The sequence below is a fragment of the Centrocercus urophasianus genome, unplaced genomic scaffold, assembly GCF_019232065.1.
Source record: "Centrocercus urophasianus isolate 14NV4802_14NV808 unplaced genomic scaffold, USGS_Curo_1.0 seq_13, whole genome shotgun sequence".
In the NCBI taxonomy this organism is placed as follows: domain Eukaryota; kingdom Metazoa; phylum Chordata; class Aves; order Galliformes; family Phasianidae; genus Centrocercus; species Centrocercus urophasianus.
In genome coordinates, this window is record NW_024884475.1 from 43527726 (window position 1) to 43543097 (window position 15372).

Consider the following 15372-nt stretch of genomic DNA (forward strand, 5'->3'; position numbering starts at 1 on the left):
TGTTTATTCAGCATTAAGCCCTTGGTATCAAGTGAGAGGCAGTTGATAGCCCTGCTCAAAGCAAGAAGCAAATTAGCAGCAGTACCCCCAAGCTGGCTCTAGTACCCCTACCCTTCACACATGTACTCTTCTGTCTCTTCACAGTTACCAGAAGTGAAATTCCAATTTCTTTCATCAGAAACTTTGCTTCCAGTAATTCTGCTTCCCTGCTTCTCACAAAAGGCAGACTCAGCAGACTGTGCTGCTACTTGCTGAATGAAGCCCTTGTGATGCCAAGAGTTTCAGCTCAGAAACACCTGAACAAACAGTAGGCGTGACATTTGGGACCAGAAAAGAAACAGAAACACCTGAACAACAACAGTAAGGTCATAACTGCAAGATCAGCACTCACTTATTAGCACAGATAACAGTTCAACTCTCCATGAAAACATCCTACTCCAAAGGATGAACTGTAAAGAACACATCCACTATCCAGTACAAAGCCCTCCCTGGTTTAGGACAACTATGAGAAAGCAGCTAAACAGGTAGAGAAACCCTGCAGAGATTTTCCTCTTTTCATTCATCCGCTTCTAAAAATGCCAACTATTCCTGTCTGAAACTGGATCACAGATAGTGACCAACAAAATTCTACCTCTGGGCTGCAGCCTGTGAGGCCAGGTGCCCAAACTCCTGAAGTGACCATACTTGGCAGCAGTCAGCCCTGTTCTAGGAGAGCACTACCCAGGTTCCGTGCCTCTTCTTTCCTTACCAATAAACTGCATTAAAACACAATAAATACTTGTGCTCTGAGATTGTGTGGAAGACTTGAACATGCGTTAGCTTCCCTATAAAATGGCGAGAAAACTCGAAAGGTGAAAAAGAGGTTGCCAAAAGCCTACGTGCATGTTGGTTCTTAGCAGAAATACATACCCTGGTAATTTTGCTCTGTATCTTAGAAAAGTACTTTTCCTGTGTCCTAGAAAGCAGCTCTTGTCCACCTGCGATGGCCAAGATAATGGCGTCAGCCATGCGATTATCGTGCAAGCAGAGATCTACTGCACTCTCGAAGTTACCAGTCAGCAAAGCTTGGGTGATCAAACCATCCACATCTGCAAGAGAGCAGTGCATTGTCAAATGATGGTATAAAATTAATTTTAAAAGCAACAGCTGGTAATCCCATCCAGCTCTGCAATACTGCATAACATTCTCTGCAAAGTAGTTTGATGTAGGAAAGCTACACTCCCTACATAATTAAATATAAATTCAATTCTATGTTTTACCTCCACTGACAGAGATATTAAAAGTCTTTCTTGCAGATCCCAAGTCTTCAATTTCTTGTTTATTGTCCTTGGCCCTCTAAGAGAAAGGAAAAGCAACATTTTTGAGATCATATATACATTTGGAATACATACACCCATCTTTAAAAACCTGTTTCCTGCACTACAAGTTAAGGCAGATCTTCAAACTGCCAGTAGCCTAGAGGGTCTTTCAATTAAAAGAGCATCAACTTCCTCTAGTGACTGCACAAAGTCACTGAGAAAAATCTTAGATTCATGAAAAAATTTATAGTGCATGTTAATACGCCATTATACAAGCACCATTTTGACAGTGGTTTTTTTTTCTTTTTAAACAATAGATGCCAAGGGGGAAAAAAACACTGAAACAACTGAAAAAAAACAGATTTACTGGCAAAGGCTTATGCAAGCAGAAGTGCACCAGCCTATCGACCATGAATACCACCAAGCAGACACCTGGCTCCTGCTTTGCACAGGTGTACTAAGGCCCACAAACCCCTCAAGGCAAAGCCACCACCACAAGATCAGATATTCTTCCTTCTCTTCTATTTCACTCCCAACCCCCACCAAGAACAGTCTCCCACAGTGCTACCTAGGTTTCACTTTAGCCTTTCAGGTGCAAGCAAGCTGGCACTGGGATGCCAGTGGGAGTGATGCTGAGAACCAACATTCCCACTATCACAGCTACATCTCTGCAAAGGGTTCTACCTAGAATCAGAGCAGTAATAAGCTGGCTGCTTGGTAATTATTAACCTGGGGGAGAGAAGAAAGCAGTCAGGAAAGGCATGAAAAAAAAAAAAAAAAAAAGAGGAATTCATTAGAGTTGTGGCAGGAGATCATTTAGTACGTGTTAGGTAAACGTCAGAGTGAAAATTACAGTGGATGGAAGTCCTTGGCTCTGGTGCCAACTAGACTGTTACAAAATGAACTCGTCCTTCATTGCCACCAAAATCTATTCAAGCGACGGCTGAAACTGATAAGAAAACCCCATGGAACTTAACAAGAGCCCACACATTATTCACTCTCAGTAATACTCGTACATCCACAGATAATACCAGAAAAAAGGCAAAAAGATGAAATGTTCTTAATGGTAACAAAGTAAATACACAGCAGGTCAACAGGGTTAGTCTAGAGGATAATAGATACCTCTCCCAAGAACTGTTCCTCTGCAGTCTGGCCTTCATCCCCTTTGTTCAGTAAAGGCACATCCGATTCTGTGGGAGCCTTCAGTAAAGAAAAGATGTCACACACACACAAAAAAAAGCCAGAGAAGATAAAGAAAGAAGCAATTTGCACTGCAGAGAATAGCTGCTTTCTCACCTAAGTCAGAGCCAGTCTGCAAAGCAGAGAAATGCACTGGCAGTATATGAGCAAGTACAATGAATGTGGCAGAAGCCCTCTATTTCCTTGCTTTTTGCTACTGCACGGTAACTTCTCATCTTATTTGCTTAGAAATGAGCAATCTTTTTTCACCATGAGGCAGCTACAAATGACATCCAGGTCCTGTAGGGCACAAGCAACTCCTGCACCCTTTGAGTTAATCAGGCAGGAAAGCATTGCAGAAACACAGTCTCAAACCTGTTTTTTTTTTTTCCTAAAGCCTGGGAAGGTGCTGCTCTTGACACCAGTTGGCAGCAGCAAGGCTCTGCCCTACTTCACAGGAAGCAAAGTACAACAGTAGGCTACACACAGACAGCAAAAGAGCAAGGGGAAAAAATATCAGAGACCTTTTCCCAAAACCTGGGGCTGACAGCCTGCTGCTAGAAAACATGAGGAAGTTTGAGGGGAAAAAAGTAGTCCTGCTTTCTCTGAACTGGTAACCTCACCCTACTGAATGCAGGAACTCATGTGCTAGATTACAACTGACTTACTCTGGGGCATTATAATTCTACGTGTGGAGGTGAACATGGACATGTTTGCTTACCTCTCCCAATTCACCATCCGCACAACACTCTTTATTCAGATTCAGAGCTGACGCAACCTGAAAAGAATCAAGATTTGTTAAGGAAGTGCCCTTTCCCTTTAGAGAGACACTGGTCTCTCAGGCTGCACAACTAGTAAATGCAGCTGGTACCTGCTTGCAGAACAGTTAACACGAAGCTAGAACCATTTCCTTTCTCAGTCTGCCGATGGAATTACTGTTAAGCCCTGTGCACCCCAAGCTCTGATGAAAACAAGAGCTGCTCTGTGCCTTTAAACCTTTTATTGTTAACTAGAGGGCCTCAAAACTCACTAGAGCTGCTGGAAACCGCACTAATAAAAATAATATCAGAGTATACATGAAGAAACCCTCTGTTTGCCCTGATTAGGGAAAATATAGCAGTAGCAACCTTGCTGGAGCAACAAGCTGGTCTGGAAACTGGTTTTAAACACAGCAGACGTGTGGCCTTGGGGTAGGATTTTTCAAGGTACATCAGAGTTGAAATTCTCAGCTTTTTCCACTTTCCAAGGCAAATCATGACTGCAGATTCATTCTGGGGCCCTTAAAAATGCATGAAATTTAATGAACAGAATTTAAAATATAGGCAGAAGATATATTAGTTGGAGCTGTTCCCCCTCTCCCCCCATCTCTAATCATGTGTGTAAGACAAAGGATAAATGAAAAAGTTTAGAAGCCACGGACAAACTGCCAGCAAAAACATTGTCTGCAATCATAAGTTCAGCAATTAACTAGTAAACAGTGTCATTTTTATGGAGACACTCTTTCAAAACGAAATGATAGTTTGATACAATGGAAACGAGTCAGACACTCAAAACTATTCCACCAGAACTGGGAAAGCATTTGACAAGTTCCTGGGTCAAGCACTGCTAGCAGCTAAGGGCCAAAATGTGCAGCAGCACACCACCAAGATAAGAACATTCCTTCACCTCCATTCCCAAGAAGTAGAAATTGCTTCCTGGTAATTCAGATTTTGCCTTTCCAAACGTAGCTGTGTGTGACCTTGGTTTTCTTCTTTCTTGATCATGAGTGGCATCCCACATAAAAAATGACTATTCTAGGCTTGTCAGAATGCTTACAGCATCCGTGTCTGACCTGCAAGTTCCATATTTTTGATGAAGTTTCTCTTCTTACATATATTTAATTGTATTATATATTTTATATGCAGCCCAAGACAATTCCTCTGCACACAATATGGCCCAGGTAAGACAAAACGTTGGACACCCATGGCTCACAAGTTATTTAATCAGAAAGCCTAAAAACAGATCAGATTCAGAGCTGATACAACATAAGGATGTCTTTTCAATCAAGAAACACGAACAAATTGTACCAATAAATATCAAAGCTTCTGGATGGGAAAGAATTTCTCATCAGCATGGGACGCTCAGATCTAGATTGGCTGCTTTAAAATTCTCATTGTAGAATTGCATTCCAAGTTGACTTAACTAACAAAATGCCTAGAGCAAATTGCAACTGCCACAAAAATTCTGAGATTACCCAAGATATCCAGTCCTCTCTGGTACAAAGGAGTTCCACAAATAACACAAATACTCAAGACAGCCATGTTTATACAGAAGATCCAGCAACACTGCTAACACTTGTACCTACAAGCTTTTAGGAAAGTTGAGGCACTGACAAATACTATCTGTTGGGAAATACACTGAAAATAGTGTTGTATAAAAAAGCTCATTGTGCTGCAATAGCCTGCGGATGCCACTAATGGCTCTTACCAAATCCCACACACAAATGAAGATGTTGATTATACAAGGCTGCACTTGGCAGACAAATCCATCAACAAAGTATTTAACGCAAGCACAGCTCTCAGGCACTTACTTTATTCCTCAGATCATCTTTCCTGTATCCCAACAGTTCGAGATATTTAGCACGTGAATCTTCCTCAAAGTTCACCTTCAAAAAAAGAAGACTCGATTGCAATTCACAACTTCCATACAGTCACTCACTGACTTTTCACTTAAATTGAACAAATACCCAGTGAGAGCCAGTGACTGACAAGAAAGAGTCAAGGAAAATTAAATAAAACAAATAAATAAAAACCTGACAGGGTCTTTAGTGAACTGAGCACCTGAGCAGGTAGGCAAGACTTCAATCTGATTACAGCAGGTAAACTGTGCATACCTGCTTCGCTTGGGAACTTCTAAATGTTCACAGTGAACAGCACTTAAAAAGATGCAATGAAAGGGAATGACAAAACCAGAGGATGCCTTCTCCAAGTCCTGGTTGCTCTCATGATCACCTACGAGGCCCTATGAAGACTCCAGGCCCCAAGGAACCCCCATTCTTCTGTTGGGCCACCCATACTAAAAGAGCTTATGGGCACCAGAGTCCACACTCATCATTCCCAACATCTCTTCTGCTAAAACACTGTAATGTGGAGGAGAAATCCTTACTTCAATGGCTTTTCCTGTCAATGAAGAACTCCTGGACTGCTCTCACCATTACCTTTAAGAAGGCCCACACGTTTCTCTCAAAGTCAGCCTGGGCCATGTCAATTTTCTTCTGGCAGTAGCTGACAAAGCCTTCGGACTGCACGGCCTCCTGCAGCTGGGTCGATCGTGCCAGGAATTCCTTCTCTGTAACAACCTGACTCACATAGACATAGTGATGCTGCGGCTGTTGGTCGATGCCTGGCTGTTGTTGAGGCTTGGCATTTTCAAATGTAACCAGCTTGCCTCCAAACTGGAATGAAGACAAGTACAGCACGTGAAAATGCAAGTACAATGTTGGGTAGATGTGAAAAAACTATGCTTACCTACACATGCATGAGTTTTTATTTGGTACATAAACACGCATCATTCAACCGACAAACAGTTCTAACATCAGATTGTTGATTTTTTTTTTTTTCCCACCACCCCAAGTTTTCATGCAATAAAGCAGCTTGCTGGATAAGCATGTGAGAGTCCTGAGAAACGGGTCTGTGAGTACCTCGTGTTACAACAGTGTTGTACAGGCTGTGGCAGCAGCTGATTTTATTCACTGCAGCCCATGTAATGCTACGTTTTGGATTTGCAATCAAAATAGCATTGATACCACACCCCTGTTTTAGCTGTTGCCAGATGACAGTTACAACACATCAGAGCCTCCTGTTTCTCCAGCTCCCCTTCCAGGAAGGAGTGGAGGGACGTTCTGAGTTATGGTATTTCTCTTCACAAATATCCATTATGCATGATAAAGCCCTGCTTCCCCAATGCCTAAACATCTGCATGCCAGTAGGAGGGGGTGAATGAATTCCTCTTTCTCTTTTGCTTCCACGTGCAGCTTTTGCTTTACCTATTAAACTGTCTTTATCTCAACTCATGAGTTTCCTCACTTTTATCCTTTTGATCCTGCATCCCATTCCAATTGCAGGAGAGCCAGTGAACAGGTACAAGAGGCTCGGGGACTTACCAGAGTTAACCTACAACACACTAAAAAGCCCTATGCATCATTAAATAGATGCTCAAATATCATGTGCAGCCTACTTACAGCAGCTTGTTTGCAAATTCAAAGTTCTGAGAGATGGGCAGTGAACTGAATCAACATTTAGAAAGAAATAAAATCAACAGAAAGGAATCACAGAATTGTAGGGGTTGGAAGGGACCTCCAGAGATCATCGAGTCCAACCCCCCTGCCAAAGCAGGGAAGAGAAAAAACACATTAAATGGTGCTTATAATATTATTTCATTTGATAGCTTAAAGTTAACTGACATAGGCCAGACCAAAGTGAGCATTACAAAAAGCAAGGCCAAGAAAAAGGCTGACAAGCTAGAACACTAGGACAAGGAAATAAACTGTTACAAAATGATACATCAGCCAGTGGCTAGGCCATGTTGCTTCTATTTGATAGGAGAAAAGCTGCATTTAATTTGTGGATGAGATGATGAATAAGCAGACATGCTAATGAAAATAAAGGCAGTATTTTGGCACAGAAATCCATTTCAAGTAGACTGACTGCCTAAAAATCCTCATGAGTTCTCTTGGGAAACAGCCTCAGAGTCAAGAAAGCAAGGCACTGTTGGAGTTGAAGAGCAAGTGACTCTGCTTTCACGAAAAGCAGGGCCTTGCCTGCCTCTCATACAGCTTCTCTGCAACTTTGACAACCAGAAAGGAGCCTGGGCCTGTGTGCTGTTTCAGGGGCTCCCGCTACCTTGCATCAGAGCTTACCTTGTTACCTTTCTCCACACTGAACCACATAATGCCTACAAATCGCACTGAAATCTCAGCTAGTTGCTCAACATGTCCCCTCCAATAATATATTTTTTCTTCAGAGCAAACACTACACAAGTTCCAGAACAGAAAGAAGTGCCTGTGGGCAACACAATGCCTCTCGATTTCTTTCTCCAAACATTTTTGTCATGCTTTTGCTGGCATGCTGTCCCAAGTGCCCAGTCCAAATGCCTATTGTGAGCATCTCCCATCACCCCAGCAAACAGGGCACACTCTCATGAGGTGGAGCACAACAAGTTCCCCTCTTTCAGATGTGCTTTGCAGGCACTACCTATCTCCCTCCTGTGTGGCCAGCCGTGATCCCTACTCACTGAAAACGATGCTCCCACAGGTCGCCGGATCCACTTGGGGGGTTTCTTTAGGGGTAGAACAACACTCTGTGGTGCAGTCTGCTGGGGAAGCTGCAGGGGTGGGAGAGGCTGCCCTGTACCAAATGGATCAAGGTTCCCAAATGAGGACGAAAGCTTCGGAAATAAAAGGGGATAGAAAAATAACTAGAGTTAGACATCATCTCCAATAAACTGAACTATTCCTTGTTTTCAACAGCAGACTAGTACTCCTGCAACCATACATTTGGTCCTCCAAAGGCTACCCACAAACCCATGCTTTATCCTCTTCCTAACCACTTTCTTAGCTGCATGCTTCTGAATACCTGGTCAACGTGCTTCTGCCTCAAACCATCTGTGCTGCCTCCCATGATGGAGTAAATGCTGATCCGTCCATCGAACGAAGCTGCAGAGAAGATGGCAGGGTTTCTGGGACACCACTGGATATCAAAGCACCACTGCATGTTTGTGGGCAACTCATACAGCACCTGGGCAGCAAAAACAAGTCCAGCACATCAGAGCATATATGAAATAACATGAGCAGCAGCAGCAACTTTCCCGCATGTGAGATGAAGCTGCTCTTCTTGCTCCCCAACACCCCCACTGGCAGTGAGTAGGATGTGACAATCCAACACCACACACCACTGCTTTATCTCTTATTCCCATTGATTTTTCTGTTTATTCTACACACGATCAGCTAAGCAGACAGTGTACGTCTGTGCTGTGTGTACAGCTACTGACGTGGCTCTCTGTGCATTGCTCCAAAGGCAGTCTGTTCTGGGGGATAACTGGGAAAGTTAAAACTTGTGTTCCCAGCAGTTTCTCCTGGCCCAGAACAGACAAGTTCACTGCTACAAGAGACATTTAACCACGAAAAAAGAAATTTTTCTTTGCTTGCCTAATAAATTTTTGCTGAAGGGATCAAGTGGCAGCTGCCTTGCTGTCTCCCAGGAAAATGCTTTTATTTTAAATTAAAATATGCAGTATGAGTCGTCCAAATGTACAGCTTCCCACTTCAGAATCCAGCTTGGATCACACATCTGCCACCCCACCTTTTGCCTTGCACAGCTTTTGCACTTCTGCAGCCAAGCCTGAATTTTGACAACACCTCTCCCCGTCCCACAGAATTACCTTGCCCACACAGCCAGCAAGAAGTCTGTACTGCAAAAATTAGTGAAAGCATTCGAAAAAAGATCAACTGCTCTTAAATTACTACTTTACATAATACCATGACACCTCCAAACAAACAGTTTTTAGTAAGCGGTGTGCATACAGTACCTCGCCTGTGTTAGGGTTTGAACACAGTATTTTGGCATCCTTCCCACAGCTCAGTAGCAGCTCTGAATCTGCCATACTCCAAGCAATGGCCAGTATACCCCTGTGTGAGAAGTCACAACCAAGTAACAGGTTAATATAAATGCAAAATGGTGATAAAGCGCCTTTGTAAGCAAGTTGCTACAGCAGCTGAGCAGTCTATGCCAAAATGTCCTAACAGAGGAAGGAGTGGGGAGCACAAGAGTTCTCAATGTCATCAGCATTTGATATATTGGAAAAGATGCTTTCTATCTTTTGCGTGACGAGCTGTAAAGGTACAGTCACTAAATATGAAAATTAAATTCAACACTTCCATATGCAAATCCACTCAATCCACTCAAATGGTTCAATTGCCTATAGCATCATTAACACATTTTATGCAAACCAATAGGTAGGAACAGCAGCTATCAAGTCTGACAGTTTTTTATTAGCAGTAGATTTGTATCAGCTGAGCCACTGGCAGCAGTTTTGGTGATAGCTGCAACACAGACACTGCTGCTCTTTATGTAAACCAAGCTACTGCTAACCCTGCAATCCAGCTGCCTTTCAAACTGTATAATCAATGAATATTAAGTTGTTAGAATTACAAAATAAACAAAAGAGTTTGGCAAAGCAGATAATGATAACAAAAAGAGAATAGATAGAAAGCTTACCCATATCCTGGGCTCACTTACAAAACTCCAGCAGAGTGGATCTCCAGAAGAGATCCTTCCCCACTAGCAGCCAGCTCTTAAATAGGTCTAGGAGGGGTGCAGCCAGGCTCCACCCCTTCTGGCAGCACAGGTGAATTGCCTTCACCTGTGCTCCTGTGGCTGACTCATGGCTCGCCTCAGGTGATCAATCAGAGGTTCAGGCCGTGACTCAGCAGTTCCCATACACAAACAGAATAGAAACAAACCAGAAACTTTCGTTAAAGGGGAATTTATTTTTAATGTGAGGCCCATTCCCTTCCACCCAGCAGTATCCAACACTGCTTGCTGCTGGAAAGTGGCTTCAATTAAGCAAGCATTCACAGGAAACTACGCAAAAAGTGAGATGTACTAACTGCTATAGTCATCAACACAGTGAACATTACAGAGCAGCAGATTGCAGGAGTCTTGTACCTCGTATGGCTTTCCAAAACACGCAGTGGTGAGGAGGTAAATCTAAGGTCCCACATCTGAATCACAGGTAACCTGTCGTCCTCTGAAGCCAAAACCATCTGGGTAGCGACATCGGGGTGCCAGGCCAGGCCTGAACAGTGCATCTGAAAGATAACATTGTGCCACAGCACAGGGTAACCATACAGTGCTAAAGTACAGAAGCCCACAGTCTAGATAGATTTGCAAGGAAAACAGAGTCTCAAGGAAGATGCCAATTTGCAACTGTACTTCTGGACATTGCTTCTGACTGCACTCAGATTGGGATACTGTCCTCAACTCCATGAGCGAGACTTGGTGTGAGGTTCTGAAGGCTCTCTTGTTTGTAACTGTTTTAATCCAAGAATACTGTAAAAGCTGTGAAAGTTGTACAGAGTTTTTTCCACTACTTTAGTATTTATTGGTATTTTAATAGAAGCCATTGTTAGGCAGAGCTTATCATCACATGAACATTCCATCACAGCATTATAATTAAACAAGGAAAACAGCTTACTGTACTGCTATTATGTCAAGGAACAGATACATAAAATATGAAATTAGGAAACTTATCTGAGCAGGAGTGCAGTGACCAAGCAGCTAATTCAGGAGCACACACATGTAAATTTCATCCTGAACTCGTTACATCTTCAGTGTTTTTACAGCAATAGTCACTTATACAAATCAGACAAACATTTCACTCTCCACAGGCTAAACAGGCTCTTTTCTCTATTGACAGCTTGGGAGAAGGTGTGATGGCTTTAAGCATATGGGAGTAGGGGCAATCAGCTCATGGGTAAAACTATTCTGTGGTGTTCCATCACCAAGACCCATCCTTATTAAGCTCTGCCAGTGACACGCAAGCACTTCCCTGTAAGTATCCATGCAGCTGTGCCAGAGCTAACTCACCCGGTTGTTGTGGTCACTGACTTTGATGATGGGTTCGTTCTTCCTGAGATCCCACACAGTAGCTCGTCCGCTGGGGCTGGCAGAGGCCAGGATGTGCTGGACTTGTCTGTTCCATGCAATACAGCTGATGTCCTCAAGAGGCTGTCACACAAACAGCACAGCCTGTCACACCCTTTCCAAAATGAGGTCTCAAGGAGTGGAGAAAGTTTGTTAGCTTTTTCTGCTTCCTCCCCACAGCACGGAAAAGCAGTGTTAACCCAGCCCTTCTTGTTGCACTGCATTCCCAAATGTCAATAAGCACATGGACTAAAAGATTGCACAGCTTAAAAACAGACCACCCAAAACAGAAAATCCTGTACAGGAATCCTTAACAAAAGCAAGCTTCCTTCAAAATGACCATGCGAAAACAAACTACAGCTGCTCAAGAACAATACGCAGCAAAGGAACTTGGTTTTTACTTATATTAATATGAAAATATTTGCTTTATCAGAAGGACTGTAACTAATATTACCAGAAATGCAGCTCATTGCTAATTGCAATTAACAGCTAATCAAGTTAAAATTGAACTTCCCCCCCTCCCCCAGACAGCTTCAAAGCTGTCGGTTTTAACGAGCTCACAACCTAAGTAAACATTCACATTTTTCATTAGTTTACTCTGCAGCATTTCATGAATACTGATCTAGTACCTGAGTCTTCGCTCCTGGAGTCATCGGTGTGGCGAAATTATTCAAGTCCCAGATATAGATTTCAGACTCATTAGCACCAGAGGCCACCAGATTAGTCTGTAAGACACATTAAAAGACGCTAAGACTATTTTCAGCACCAGCTTTTGCAGTCTGAGCTTCTGGGAGGCATCAGATGGGACAAATCCATGCCAAATTCTCATACAAGCTCAGGATACAGCCTTCACTTCACACAGAGCAGCTTAAGGGAAAAGCAGCAACATTGGAGATTGAAGATAATGCTGAATAAGCAAAAGAAATCCAAATCAAACCAGTGCTATGAACAGGATTTCTGTTTCACTGAGTGTCTGCCACGCAGTGGAGGAGCATGTGAGGAAGCTACAGCCACAGAGGGCCCAGCGCTGACATTTCTAGGACAGAGCAGATGGAGAAGCAGCTCTGCAGCTTCCCCGCCGCAGCACTCTGCCTCAGGGCAGAGCTGGCTGGAGGGAATGTGGCACTTGGGCCTCCAGCCCAATCCTGCGGCCATGATGAAAATGTCCAGGCGGTGTGATGTGGGTGAGTGGCATTGAGCACCCTTTGATAGCATCCTATGGCCACTGATGTGCAAATCCTGAATTCATAAGAGTCATAGAAAGAGAGAGGAAGCTTTTCAGAGAAGACACAACGAACAAAGGGTGGCCTTGCTAGAAGTAACTGCGCATAGACAGAAGTGTTATTTAGGAACAAAATCAACTCAGTTCTCATGCAGCTGGTGAGGGCTGAGAAAAAACTGACCCGCTGTATCTAGGAGGAATTAAACTCTCATCAGCAAGTGAGAAAAGCTTACTGATCTTGAGTTCTTGTGCCTCAAGACACCACACCACAGTGTATTTGCTCTGACTCCCTACTTCAAGTGACAATATTTTGAGCTGCTAATAGGCTTACTCCACTTCCACAGGACATACAAATCTAAAAAAACAGTAATACCAGAAGCTAGAACAAAAGCACAGAAATATTTTGTGTGATAAGAACAATATATGCACAGCCTATGGGAACTAAAAATGAAGACTGACTAAAACAACACAGAAAACCACCTCTACTGAAGTACAGCTAAAGTCACATGATAAATTGACAACATCAGCTGACAAGGGAAAACGATTATCTGGCCATCTCCAAGTTTTTCGTCCCTCATGCTAACATGGCAGCAATAGGACAGATTTTTCCTAATAAATACAGACAAAGGTCAGATTTAAGTCACAGAATCATAGAATCACTCAGGTTGGAAAAGATCTTAAAGATCAGCAAGTCCGACCACGACCTAACCACACTACCCTAACTAACGACCCTCTGCTAAATCATGTCTCAGAGTCATCGTTGTCAGGACCACAGAAAGATACAGGTACACTTATGGCAACAATCTCTTAAAACAGGCCACTCATCATCCACGATTGCACATGATAAACAACTGAAAACTCACCTGAAACATGTTGACATCAAGTGCTCTCACTGGTCCTGTGTGCTTGTCTTTCTGAGCAATTACTGCTTCACTGTTTCCAAGTAAGATTTTGGCTGGGTCATACAGAATGACATTCCCATTCTCACCCCCAGCAATCAGGACTCCGGAGACGCTCTCACCTGCAGTCATGCTGTGCGGCCCCCAGATCAGCTTGTGGTACCTGCAAGACAGACAGACACAGGCTGCAGCCATCCATTGCCATAATATGAGCCATAAGCCTGCAGGTGAGCCTCTGCTATCTGTAGGCAGCTGTCTGTACAAGGGAGAAAAAAAAAAAAAAAAGATGGAGCTGGAAAAGAATCCCAAAACCTTTCCCTCATCAGTGCTCCTGGAAGTGCAAATATTCCATCTGTAGCATCGATGCTCAGCAAATGACTTACATCAGAAATGCGTCACTTGGACTGCTACCTATTTCCCAAGCTGAATCAGAGGAATCAAATACACCAGAAACACTTTCAAGCCTCTCTGTCACTGCACAAAAAACAAACAAACAAAAAAAAAAACAACCCACACATATTTCCTTCAGATCAAACTTGTCGAATAAGCAAGACAGCATTCCTGGGTGTTCAACCATGTAAAGCATGGTTTTCTTCCAAATTAACGACATACTATCACATCACAGGTGTTATGCAATCAGAAAGCAAACCTACACTGACTGCAAAGCGTTGACGAGCTACTTTACGATATCAGGTAAACCCTTTCTACCCTGACTTCTGTAATTCTGCATGTAACTATGCAAGGGTAGAAGAAATAGAGCGATCAACAGGTTGTCAGAGAATTAGTACTATCATATCATCAGTAACATTCAACAGGTCTTAAGTATCCTAAAAGAAAGCAGAAAAGGCTGAGGAACAAAAACTGGAATCACTGATGCAATCATTTTGCTTTTGCAACTTTGCTCTTTCCAAGATATGGTTCTATTAACAGCAGCCAGAAATTTTCCAGAGGAGGACAACTAACAGAACCTGTTACCAGATTCATCTTTTGTGTACTTCTCCACCCAGCCATTTTAATTTGTAAATTGTTTTCTGGGGCAAAGTCAAACATTCACTGAAGGAAGCACTCATAAAGAAGCATAGCATGCTGGCTGTAAGAAGTGTGTTTTGAAAAATCAGTAAAGCAAATGCCAGTCAGCAAGCTCTGAAAAGTATCAGTTGTATTTCAAAAGGGTTAGAAAAGGAAAAATTCCAGCTTCCAACTCCTCACTCCGCCCTCAGTGGATCAGTAAAGAGCATTAACAGCAGTTCTGCCCACAGCTCAGGCCTTCAGGCACAGTCTGTGGCTCTGCTGGCTCTTCCTCACCTCCCCACGTATCACAAAAGCAATGACTGCAGGGCAGTGATGGGCAAGCCCCAGCAGCAGCCAGGGGAATTTTATCGCTACAGAGATGGCACAGATTAAAGCCAGGAGCATAACACTGTGTTTCCTCTTGCAAAGCCACTGCAACAGCCATTTACTCAAATCAGAAAGGCATCTGTAAACAGAGCCACAGTCTCACTGCGTACAAAGACAGTCCTCGTTTCAATCCCTCTGCATCTGCTTACTTCTACAAACCCAGGAAATTGCATTAGGTAAAACTGTCTGACACTGTTAGGTCTTGAAATTACTGACGTGAAGTGGATAATAGAGAATGAAGGTAAAGTTATTTCCACTCTTATCAGAGGTGTGGGAGACAGCAGTACTCTGTGAGTACCAAGAGGTCACTTGGACATACCAGGGAATTGCTGTAACTGCCTGCAGCTTCGCTCACAGTTTCGGCTCACCACAATTGATTATGCTACCCCTGAAGCTCATATGAAAAAGTCATGGATCTGCTCCAAGTGATGAAAATAGTCACCCCTGTCTCTACTTATCCCGCACTTCCACTGTGATGTGTAGCAACCACTGCTGTGGCTGCTAGAGAGCTACTGCAAGCACTGTGCAAGAGGACACGTGGCACTTAGATGAGAGCAGCATTGCTTCAGAGGAGCGCAGGGTAAAGAGCTGAAAACTACCCAAAGCTGTGAGGGCAGGAGCATGGCTTCTCAGATGCACAGAGATGTTTGACACCATACATAAGACATGACCCAGTTTGCCGCAACAGATTAATG

At 43.2% G+C, this 15372-nt stretch overlaps 1 protein-coding gene across 18 annotated transcripts in view; it reads right to left on the reverse strand.

Moving 5' to 3' along the window:
• The window catches only part of SEC31A (SEC31 homolog A, COPII coat complex component), a 34399-nt gene that overhangs the window by 17465 nt on the left and 1562 nt on the right, over positions 1–15372 (reverse strand). For all 18 annotated transcript variants that reach the window (XM_042811408.1, XM_042811410.1, XM_042811424.1 and 15 more), the window contains exons 4-16: positions 13244–13442; positions 11788–11883; positions 11102–11242; positions 10181–10323; positions 9042–9141; positions 8090–8251; positions 7749–7901; positions 5674–5910; positions 5047–5121; positions 3199–3255; positions 2421–2498; positions 1260–1335; positions 910–1088 (exon numbers count right to left, since the gene is read on the reverse strand). In XM_042811408.1, the coding sequence (XP_042667342.1) occupies positions 910–1088; positions 1260–1335; positions 2421–2498; positions 3199–3255; positions 5047–5121; positions 5674–5910; positions 7749–7901; positions 8090–8251; positions 9042–9141; positions 10181–10323; positions 11102–11242; positions 11788–11883; positions 13244–13442 (1696 nt within the window). The remainder of the gene's footprint in view (positions 1–909; positions 1089–1259; positions 1336–2420; positions 2499–3198; positions 3256–5046; positions 5122–5673; positions 5911–7748; positions 7902–8089; positions 8252–9041; positions 9142–10180; positions 10324–11101; positions 11243–11787; positions 11884–13243; positions 13443–15372) is intronic.